Consider the following 12,480-nt stretch of genomic DNA (forward strand, 5'->3'; position numbering starts at 1 on the left):
CAGAGCCTAGAACCTGTTTCAGATTCTGTGTCTCCCTCTCTCTCTGCCCCTCCCCTACTCTCTGTCTCTCAAAAATAAATAAACGTTAAAAAATTTAAAAAAAGATTGTACTTGGAATTTTAGGACACTTCTTCCTACATTTTTTATAAAATGTTGAATTTCAGTTAAAAATTTGCCAATCTTTGAAACAGCAAGCAATAACTTTTCCTAAGTTGCTTCTTTGCCTTGCACTCTTCTCATCCCGTCTTTCCTAAATATAATCTACATGGCCTTTTTTCTTGCCTCCTTTCCCCCTGCCTGCCATTTATATTGGGCATACAAGACTACAGACTCTCTTTCCACAGACAACACAGAACACTGCAATATAGGTGGCTCAGTCAATTAAGCATCTGACTCTTGATTTCAGCTCAGGTCACGGTCTCATGGTCATGAGATTAAGCCCTGGGTCAGGCTTCACATTGGGCATAGAGCCTACTTGGGATTCTTTCTCCCCACCCCCACCCCATCTCTCTGCCCCTCTCTTTCTCCCTCTCAAAATACATGAACATTTTTTTAAAAAGAAAATTACCTAAAACCTAATTTCAAGAGCTTCCTACACCAACATAAAGCTAGAATTAACCTGTAACAATTAGTAACATGCATTACTTATGAAATGTTCTACCATTAGTTTCTGCCTGATGAATAAACACTAAAATGCAAGACTAAGATTTTCATTGAGTAACGTGACACACGTATATCACCAAAGAAAATAACGTTAGAGAAAAGATTTTTAAGTACCATGAAAGATTAAGCACCTAACAAAATGTCTGCTTTACAAGAGGTTTGAAGAATGGCATGACCTAGTCAATAAAATATTCTGATCAATACATTATTTTCATTAGAAGTTAAAATACAGTATGTACAGAGATTCAAGCACCGTGTGTGAGTGCTGGCTAAGGGTGCCTCGGCCCAGGGCCCGGCGGGCCCTATCAGACAAAGGCTGCAGCCCCTGCGTGACTTGGTAGCTGTGGCGCATGGGACTAACTTATCTGGGAACCATTTGGGATTGAATAAAGCAATGGGATTGAATAAAGCAATTCGATTGGAGGCCATCCAGGAGCAGGAGAGGATTCCTCCACCCATGAACCATTTCATAGGTAGGGGCAAATGGTTTTGCAAATGAAATTTGCCATAGACATTTGTCCTGCAAGTGGTAAAATGCTAGAAACGAGAGGCACCTGGGTTGCTCAGTCAGTTGTGCATCCAACTTTGGCTTAGGTCATGATCTCACAGCTCGTGAGTTCGAGCCCTGCATTGAGCTCGCTGCTGTCAGCTCAGAGCCCACTTCAGATCGTCTGTCCCCCTGTCTCTTTCCCGCTTGCACTCTCTCAAAAACAAATAAATCTTAAAAAACTTTTAAATTAAAAAAAAAATGCCAGAAATGAAGAGAAAGAAATGTTAAGATCTGAGAAATAAATGATTCACCTGGGAAAGTTCCAATACCTGCAAACATTCTAAGGGCTGCCGCTAAAAGAAACACTGGACTTTTTACAGTCTTCTAGATATAATACTTTAAAAAGATTGGAGGGGGGTGCCTGGATGGCTCAGTCGGTTAAGCATCCGACTTCAGCTCAGGTCATGATCTCACGGTTCATGATGTCAAGTCCCACCCACATCCAGCTCTGCGTTGACACTGCAGAGCCTGCTTCAGATCCTCTATCTCACTCTCTGCCCCTCCCCAGCTCTCTCTCTCTCTCAAAAATAAACATTAAAAAAATAATAAAGGGGTCAGAGGTAGGGAAGATCTCCTCCTCACTTGGGACTATTCTATTTCTTAAAGTACTACACACTGTGTTTAATGTATTCATATATTCTAAAGCCTCAGAGAGAGATCAATGACAATCACATCTCTTAGAAAAAGCAACATCTAAAGCTTTGGTCTAGCATCCTTAGTTTTAAAGCAATTCCCAAACACTGTCAATTTCACCTTACTTCATCATCCAGCTCCAGAAAATGGATATTTTTATTGATAATTTTATGGCTGATAAAGCTATTATCACATTTAATAAAATTAATGAAGGATTACTTGGTATCCTCTAATGCCCCCTGTAAAATACAATATGCATATACTATAGTACACATAAGCTAAATTTAAAATTTCATGATTGGGAAAGATTCTTAAATCTTGTATAAAGACAATCATCATGAATATCAATTTTTACTTAAGTTATATGAAAATATCAGTGAGAAGATTCCTTATCTAAATACCCGGACAAACGAGCATTTACAATGGACTGATCCTTAATGTTTTCAGAGACTTGCCAGTATTTTTAAAATTCAAATTTTGAAAAAATTTTACCTTCATGTGATATTTCAAGGGATCCAAAAGATTAAACTTTACATTGCACCTCGGACAAGATCTTAGAAAAGGCGCTCCAGTTTTATAGTGAGGTGATGAGGTATTTGTACCTAAAATAGATTAAGGACTTTCGTGACTCAAATTCTTTTTTAAACGTGAAACAACCAGTAATAAAAGTTTAAAAATTCATTAGAATGTCTAAAATTTATGTATAAGTAATATAATTTCTATTTCACATGCTAGATTCATATTTACCTTTTGATATCATAACATGGGAAGATGCCACCGAAGGAGAGTTAGTTAAGGACAACGAAGCACAAGGACTTATGTCAGAACCACTTTCACTGGTCTTTGGCTTTTTTGGATTAACACTGTTTACTTTAGAAGTAGAAGAACGTTTTATTATAGGCAGAGTTTCATCTATACCTACAATGATTTAAATAGTGGGGAAAATATGTGTAAATACTTTAATATAGACCATTGCTTACAAATGCTACTAAAATGGCTTTACATTTAAATTTAAGTAAAAATACTTTGAAGCTAAATTAAAGATAATATAAATGAATTATAGCATACAAATGACAATACAGAATGATCAAAACTTATATGATCAAGATAGAAATTGTACAAATAGTTATTATGAACTACATACATTTGAACAATTCATGAAATAAACTTTGTATGCAAGAAAATTCTAAAAATACTTCCACATAAAGAAATATATATAAATAGGTAACATAAAAGAAGGCAGACCAAAAAAATCCCCAGCAAAAAAAAAAAAAAAAAGTTGAAGCACAGGGAACATTCTAAGCTCAGTTCCCATAAACAGATTTACCTTCAGATGCTTAAATACCTTTGGGCTTGTAAACAAAAACAACTTTTATTTTAAAAATTTAGAGAAAACTTTTAAGATACTCATAAAAAGTTCTTTTTCTACTTATTAACAACCTGATAGGGAATAAGCAAGTAATTTAAACCCATGAACAAAGTGCAAACAACTAATCCTGAATGATAATACCTCACACATTCATATGGAAAAACTTAAAAAAGTATGATGGCTTTCAAACTGTATTCCCCTGAGGCTAATGGTTTTGTCTTAGGGAATATAGTAGGCAAATCATTTAGAAAAACTCTCCTTTTACCTTTTTAAAGAAATTAGACTTTTACATAAAATTTTGTTTGAGAGGAGATTTCATTACTAAAGACAGTTTTGAGTTTGAAAACCATCACCTTAAAGGCCAAAGAATCATGTAATTCAGGGTATTTTCAAGAGAAGTGGGGCTATTTAGGCTATAACCAGACCCAGCAGAAGTCCTCTAGAAAATAACACACAATTGTACTTTGTGATAAAGATTCTAAAACTGCACATCCTATTTTAATGCTCCCAACTGTACAGTAATAGGAGAAGCAGTAGAACAGACAAATAAAAGGAAAATGACAGTATTGTATTAGTGGGCTCCACTGTCAAATATGTGCTTCATTCTTTAAGATAACATAGAAATGATTTTTCCCATCTTCAAGCACATGCTTACTGACAGCTATACTGCAGGCACTTGGGATCAATTTCTGTGTAATCACTAACATTCTTCTCAGATACTTAGGTTACTTGAACAACCAATGATGGCTGTTATTTTGGCAACTGATTATCTAGCAGGCTGTACAATAAATATAGACTGTTTCATATATAATTTTTTAAAGCATGAGTAAATTCCCAAGTTAAATAAAATCACTCTGAGCTCAATAGTTTTAAATTCTAACCCCTTAACCTGTTTATTTCTACTGTCTTTGGCTTGTGCCATTCACTATCTTCAACAGTGCCAATAAAAATCCTATTCTCATTCTTCCAAAATCAAGTTAAATCCAACCTTCTCCAAGGACTTTCTATGATTATTCTAGACAGGGGTCCATTAATCAGGCTTCTGAACACATAATACATATTATCATTCGCAATTATCATTCTAACAACTGTTTACTGTCAAGTCCTTTAAAGCTTTAATGCATTTATCATTTCTCACTTATCTCATTTGAGCCTCAAAAAAGCTCTGAGATAAGTAGAGCAAGAATTAAAATTATATCTCCAAATGGCTGACTTCAGGTCTGGAGAATGAATGCATTATCTGACAAAAATAAAAGTATATATTTCAATGAAATGAGAAATCTGAAACATAAAGATGTGACATGATAAAGGCCACAAAAACCTTTAGAATACAGGCTCAAACCTATACTTTGCTAATCAACTATAACCCCATTTACCATCAAGGCAAAGTTCCACTCCCTATAGTATAACAATTTACAAGAGGATTAGGTGTCACTGTTGTTACCCCCTAGAAGCTTCAAGATTTCAGACATTTTCTATGAATAAAGACCATGTGCTTTATAAAATCAGACTTCAGACAACTATTTTACCTTCTCATTTATTTTGGTCTTGGTTATTTTACTAACTTAGATAAGTGACCCTAGATTGGTAAATAAACCAAGTATTATCAAAATGGGAAAAATATTTTTGCACACATATTACTATAGAAGTTTTTTTCTATTTTGGTTTGATAAATGTGCATGAATTTGTTAGGAAACAATTTAAATATTAAAAAAATCTTTACATACCTCCATTTAGTGAAATATAACAAATTTACTAATATACAAATAGCAATTGCTATGATTATAAGGGAATTTTTAACTAAATAAAATGCATGGCATACTAATTTATTTCAAGTTAATGAAGAACTTTGTTATGGTACACAAAGAACTGTAATACTTCAATTGAAAATTTTCATTATTCCTTCAATGGATATTTACTAGGTACTTACTATGTGCAAATAACCATTTTTTTAAAGACTGCCTTTTTATAATAATACTCTATAATCATATTTAACTATCACATCAACATGATTTATTTGGAAAGAAAGACACTAGCCTATTTAAAAAATCAACTATAGCCATGTGCTTTTTCTCATACTAATGGCCTTCCAAATGATTAATACTTTTTTTTTTAAATGATAGTATTAGGACATCAGGGGACTTTCTTGACTCACAGAAATTATATTAAGATTTTTCAGGCCATGGCTGGTTCCAAGTGAGAATGAGCTAAAAAAATACATGTTAGCTAACTTAATAGAAAGAAATACAATATTCTACTATTAAATTCAAATTTATACACAAGAAATCACACAAGAAAGGCAGTCAGGGATTATTAGCTTCTATCTTATGGTATATGAAAAACTTAACATGAAGGTATGGGTTTCAAAATAGAAATTCAATCCACATGTATATTCACGAAGTTTCTTTTTATTATATTCATAAAATGTGCTAAGCCAAACCTTCTATATAAATTGTTGATCCCTCCTGGGACAGTGGAATTGTATCCTGGGTCAAGTCAAACAGTAAATCTGAAGAATCATCCGATTCAACTTGTGATAAATTCTTTGCAAAATCCTGTAAAAAGTTATAATTATTTTGTTTCATAAACTTTTATGAAACACACACACACACACACACACACACACACACACACACAAAATTATCTTCTAGACTGCCCTAAAGAGCTGTTGTGGTAAGAGAAGAATGAAGCTTAACGTTTTCAGAGAAAATTCCCTTACATAGGATTCTCAATTGATTTGAAAATATATATCTGTCATTCTCCATCTTTGCTCACCTTAGAATCACCTGGAGAGTTAAAAAAAAAAAATCTATCATGCCCAGGCCTCACCCCAGATCAAATGACAAAAAAAAAAAAAAAAACAACAACAAAAAAACTGTTTTCTAAAAGCTCCCTAGGATTGGGAAACTGAGGAACTTTGATTAAACAACCATACCCACAGAAACAAAAATTCTGAGTCTGAGTAAGCTCTAGTTACTAATTTTTTTAATATGAAAGATACCACCCACTCCATTATTCTTTTTCCCTAGGTCAAAGGTAGGAATGATTTTCATCTATCTCCATGTAAATGATTATATTCCTTTTTGCTTTTTTTCCCCTAAATGCCAAACAGCTTATGATAGCATGAGAAACCACTGAATTAGTCTGATTCCAGCTAAAATAATTTTTACATTTTTGGCAATCTACCATTATCAAGAACACCTATTAACTTTTTATTAAAAACAGCCTGTGATAAAAAAGATGTGGTATATATACACAATGGAGTGTTACTCGGCAATCAAAATGAATGAAATCTTGCCATTTGCAACTATGTGGATGGAACTAGACGGTATTATGCTAAGCGAAGTTAGTCAGAGAAAGACAAATATCATGACTTCACTCATATGAGGACTTTAAGACACAGAACAGATGAACGTAAGGGAAGGGAAGCAAAATAATATTAAAACAGGGAGGGGGACAAAACATAAGAGACTCTTAAATATGGAGAACAAACAGAGGGTTACTGGAGGGGTTGGTGGCAGGGGGTATGGGCTAAATGGGTAAGGGGCATTAAGAAATCTACTCCTGAAATCATTGTTGCACTATATGCTACCTAATTTGGATGTAAATTTAAAAAAAAATTTTTAATTAAAAAGAAAAACATCCTGTGGATGCTTAGAGGATCCAAGTTTGAGAGCCAGTAGTTTGGGTAAATATTCTTATTTTAGAAATGAAGAAAATGAGGGCCACTGAGGTTGTGACAATGCTCTAGCTAGAATTAGCACTCAAGCCCCTCATTTTCTTTTCTTTGTTTTTCTTATACAGTTTGATTTAAGTAAGCTCTATACCCCAAGTGGGGCTAAAATTCACTACCCTGACTAAGCCAGCCAGGCGCCCCAAGTCTCTCTCATTTTCAATTCAGGTTTTTTGAACTACTATTCCAGAACTCATATTATTATTGATAATTGTTTCAGAATGCAGAGACAAGTTTTCCAAAAATCTATCTTTTAAAATTTAATTTTTTAAGAGAGAGAGTGTGTATGTGTGCACACAAGCAGGGGAGGGGCAGAGAAAGAAGGAGAGAGAGAAAGAGGGAGAGAGAAAATCCCAAGCAGACCCTGCACTGTCAGCACGAAGCCCAACATGGGGCTCAATCTCACTAACTGTGAGATCATGACCTGAGCCGAAATCAAGAGTCGGACCCTTAACCAACCGAGCCACTCAGGGCCCCCAAAATCTATTTTTTAAAGAAGTTTTATTTAAAGCCCCCAACATGGGTCTTGAACTCACAACTCTGAAATCAAGAGTCAGATGCTCCTCTGACTGAGTCAGCCAGATGCCCCCACAAAAATCTAATTTTTGCTTGAAAGCTCAAATCTTATCATTGGCAAGAATACTATCAGGTTTTTTGTTTTTTTTTTTTCTGTGACAGGCACACTTTGTACATTTTTGAGGACTGAAAAACTGTGTCGGCGATTCTAAAGGTGGCCCCCATGACTCCCTCCTAATATTTACACTCTGTGTTATCTCCCCTTGAGTGTGGATTGGGCCTGTGATTGTTTCTAACCAACAGAGTATGGCAAATGTGATAGAATGTACATGATTATGGTATATAGCTCGTCTTGCTAAGGACTCACTTTCCCTTGCTGTCTTTGAGGTAGCAACCAATCATGTTAGGAAGGCTTACACAGCAAGGAACTGAGGGCAGTCTCTGGCCAACAGCAGCAAGAAACAGATGCCTTCAGTCTGATGACCCACAAAGAACTGGATACTGCCAATGACCATATGAGTTTGGAAGCAATATTAAATGGTATGGTAGCTCTGGCTGACACCTTGACTGCAGCCTTGTGAGACCTTGAAGCAGAGGACCCAGCAAAGCCATGCCTTGACTCCTAACAGAAACCATGAGATAATAACTGCATATTGCTTTAAACTGCTAAGTTTGTGATCCTATTGTTATGCAGCAATAATTAATACATGGTGCTTTGCCGATCATCCTTTCAAACAAAAATGTCTTTGGATTAAAAAAAAAAAAAAGCAGCTAGTTCAACTTACAATTCAAGTGGTTTTCCTCAAGAAAACCTTTATACTGTAGATACAGAAATCATTTATGCATACTACCTATTTCATCACACACAGTATTTCAAAAGAAGTGTATTCAAGGACTGAGAGTTAATAAAATTAGTAATTTAAGGGGCACCTGGGTGGCTCAGTCAGTTGAGCGTCCAACTCCGGCTCAGGTCGTGATCTCACAGTCTGTGAGTTTGAGCCCCGCATCAGGCTCTGTGCCAACAGCTCGGAGCCTGGAGCCTGTTTTGGATTCTGTGTCTCCCTCTCTCTCTGACCCTCCCCCATTCATGGTCTGTCTCTCTCTGTCTCAAAAAAATAAATAAGCGTTAAAAACTTTTTTTAATTAAAAAAATAAAATTAGTAATTTATTACATCTTCAAGGTTATTCTTAAGTGAAAGTGAAATTTTTCTGTGAGTGTTTGGTGGTCACTAATACAAAAACTACTAGCACCCAATTGGTGCCACTGCCTTGACTCATAGTAAGGCACCAACAGTTTTATCCTCCATTGCTTTTGCATCATCAGTACAAATGCTGACAGTGAAAAGAGGAAATGTCTCAGTGTAATTATCACAACAGTTTTAACTTCACAAACCCCTGAAAGGGTCTCGGGGAATGCCAATGGTATGCGGACTATAACACTGCTCTAAAGCAATGTTTCTATGTATAGCAATGCTAAATGTATGGATGGATGTGTGTACGTGCATATTTTAAAACCTCTGGGCTAGGGGATCCCGGGTGGCTGAGTAGGCTAAGCATCCGACTCTTGATGTCAGCTCAGGTCATGATCTCATGGTTCGTGGGATCGAGCACCGCATTAGGCCCTGTGTCGATGGCACAGAACCTGCTTGGGATTCTCTCTCTCTCTCTCTCTCTCTCTCTCTCTCTCAAAATAAATAAACATGAAAAAAAATTTTTTTTAAGCTTTAAACTCCCCCCCCCCAAACAAGAAACAAAACCAAAACACCTCTGGGTTAACCTGGATTGAAATCCCATATCCATAATCTATTTACCAGCTATATGGCCTTGAGTGAATTATTTAGCCTGAGTCTCAGTTTCCTCAAGTATAACATGGGGATAATAATCATGCCTACTTCATAGAGAAATCATAAGAATTAAATGAAATTAATTTACATATAGCATTTAGAATAAGGACCCATAATAACAAACCTTAAATATTACCATTAACTATTATATCTGTTAAAAGTTTTAAAAGCTAAGCCACAAAGGGGCACCTGGGTGGTTCAGTCTGTTAAGCATCCAACTCTTGATATCAGCTCGTGGTCTTGAGATTGAGCCCCATGTCAGGCTCTCCGCTGAGTGTGGAGCCTGCTTGGGATTCTCCCTCTCCCTCTCCCTTCCCTGCTTACACATGCACTCTCTCTCAAAATAAATAAACTTAAAAAAAATAAAAGCTAAGCCATGAAAGTATGTTTTCAGAATAAACAGGAACAATGACCTCAGAACAATTTCCCAAATAAGAATACTTGGTTCAGTTAGTCTTAAGAATTTTGCCAGTATGCAACAATCATTACTGATCTTTTTTACTCACCTTTAGATAGCATAGTTTTCAATATTCTACCTATTTAAGCATATTACCTGATATTGACAAGTTGGCTAGTTCCTACAGTTATTGCTTTGGGTACTGATTGAGCTATCATAAAGATATTGACGTTCTCTGATTGCGATTATGCTTCTAATGGAATGGTGACTAGCTATAATAGTCCACAATTCTAACCGGATATTATACTATCCAATGTGTCCCTGAGCTAATTGTGTAGTTTCAGAAACACTTACAGGTTTAGACACGTTCTGAATAACAGAGCTTTGTGAAGATTTAGATTCAGGATGAAATCTAGGCAAGGCAGCCACTGGATTTGATGTTGGATCTTTGTAGTGCTGACTTGTAGGCTTGAATGTATCAGTAACACCTGCATTTTAAAATTACACAGTATATTGAATATTGTTCCACACAACCAATTTTATCAAAATATTTCACTTTAGAGTTAAAATCAGTACAATAATACCATACCTTGAGTGAGTGTCTCATTCTTTATTCCCTTTGAAGATGAGCCGGGGTTACCTCTGTTCAAAATATCTACAAGTAGAATTAAATATATATTAAGATAATAGAAAAAAATTTCCCAATATATCCATATACAACTAATAATTTAAGTATATACCCCAAAGCCTGAAAGTTTCATTATGGGCAAGCTGATTAGATTATCTGTGCCACTGCTCTTGAGTTCTGAAGGGGACACTACTGAAGACCACAGACTAAACTTAACCTAGAATTTACCAGAGTGTCTTAAACCTACTATTATACCAAAAGTCAATCTGAGCCTGACATGACCCTCTGAATCAGTTTAAGACTGTTCACTCCTGGGGCGCCTGGGTGGCTCAGTGGGTTAAGTGTCTGACTTTGGCTCAGGTCATGATCTCACAGTTTGTGGGTTTGAGCCCCGCATTGGGCTCTGTGCTGACAGCTCAGAGCCTGGAGCCTGCTTCGGATTCTGTGTCTCCCTCTCTCTCTGCCTCTTCCCTACTTGCTCTCTCTCTCTCTCTCTCAAAAATAAATAAAAGGTAAAAAAAATTTTTTTAAAGATTGTTCACTCCTATACCCATGCAAACCCATAACTTCTAGGTTATTGAATCAAATACAATTTTGGAAGAGCAGACATTTGCTTAAAATTGCTAATCAGGAAAAGGTACAAAAAATTTTAAAAATCACATAAAACCTCAAAATATTTCCTTTTTCCCCTTCTAGGGGAAAAGAGCTAGATTTCATAGAATAATTCTGTAAAGTAAAGGGTCACACAAAATAGGGTTGTTTTAAGAAAACGGAAATTCAGTTCTCTAAGACTAGGCACCACAGAAGTCTTCTGGGAGAAAAATCTGCTCAAACAACTTGATACTGTTTTCATTCATAAATTAAGGTAGGTATTTACTCAAACCATTAAAGAGTCAATCCTACAGTACTTTTTGGTGACTGTAATCTATCAAACACAACTTTTTACCGCTACCCCTAACTTTATGATGGTTCTATATCAATATTTAGCTCATGGTCCATATGCCAAAAATATTTTTTGGCTCAAAAATTAAACATCAATAAATTCATTTAAATTCCGAGTTCATTTAGAAGAGAAATTTCACTGAGGTCAACTTTCTTTTTGATAGAATTACTTAAAACTAATACACATTATTCTAGATAGAATTACTTAAAACTAATACATACTATTTTAGTTGAGTACTGTTAAGTTACCTACAATTGATATAAATCCGACTTGAACTACCATGATTTCAATAGAATTATTTGAATAATAATTTTGAAATATCGTAATAGCTCAGGATAAAAATAATCACAACAACTAGGAAATAATTATAATATTCTGTTCCACTGTCAGCAACCAACATGCCAACATACTTCAGTTTATAACTGAAGTGGCATTCCACTTGGCACTTCTCAATTTGCTACAGGAAATTATATTGAGAATTAAATTAAATTATTCTATCTCTGATAAAACTGAATAGAAGTGCTATACCAAGTTTGGAGTCAAGAAAAGCAAGAACTGGGCTTTAAAAAAAATTAAAAACTCATGTCTTAACCACAATATAATGTACTGCCATGGTAAATAAGAGAACACTGGTATGCTGGCTATATTCTTTGCAAAATTCTCCTGGCTTAAAAAAAGTAAATATAAAGGAAAAGAATCTATTTCCTCTTTCTCCCTTGAAATTCTCTATGTTGCTCCTCTGCACTTTACACATTGTTGATTGGACATTTTAACAAGTGTGATCAACAACTTCACTATAACATTATCACAGCGTCAAGACTAATTACTCTAACTGAAATCTAACAATCCAAAAAATTACTGGACATGTTCTACTAAAAAGCCATGATAATTAAGTAAGCTAACTGCCTGCATTGTCCAAGCACAGTGGCTAAAGACCAGACCCTCCTTCCTTCATGAATATAATCAAGAGTTGCTGGAAGATGGGTGTGGCCAAAAACTATAGCCCATGTTGGTACACAAACAAGAGACTGGAGAATCATGCAGTGCCTGTTCATTTTGTAGCTGTGAATCAAGATGACACTGTGTTAAGGCAGTTGCCTGTATGTGAGCATCCCAGAGACTAACACAAACGTATTTAACATTCTGATATTTTATTAAATGTTATTTACTTATTTATTTTGAAAGAGAGAGACAGACAGACAGA

General features: G+C 35.5%; 1 protein-coding gene across 3 annotated transcripts in view; it reads right to left on the reverse strand.

The window, feature by feature from the left end:
* Window positions 1-12,480, reverse strand: part of ZNF280C (zinc finger protein 280C) — a 62,952-nt gene that overhangs the window by 35,303 nt on the left and 15,169 nt on the right. For all 3 annotated transcript variants that reach the window (XM_053201686.1, XM_053201687.1, XM_027054403.2), the window contains exons 5-9: window positions 10,295-10,360; window positions 10,060-10,193; window positions 5,656-5,770; window positions 2,594-2,764; window positions 2,339-2,448 (exon numbers count right to left, since the gene is read on the reverse strand). In XM_053201686.1, the coding sequence (XP_053057661.1) occupies window positions 2,339-2,448; window positions 2,594-2,764; window positions 5,656-5,770; window positions 10,060-10,193; window positions 10,295-10,360 (596 nt within the window). The remainder of the gene's footprint in view (window positions 1-2,338; window positions 2,449-2,593; window positions 2,765-5,655; window positions 5,771-10,059; window positions 10,194-10,294; window positions 10,361-12,480) is intronic.

The sequence above is a fragment of the Acinonyx jubatus genome, chromosome X, assembly GCF_027475565.1.
Source record: "Acinonyx jubatus isolate Ajub_Pintada_27869175 chromosome X, VMU_Ajub_asm_v1.0, whole genome shotgun sequence".
Lineage (NCBI taxonomy): Eukaryota > Metazoa > Chordata > Mammalia > Carnivora > Felidae > Acinonyx > Acinonyx jubatus.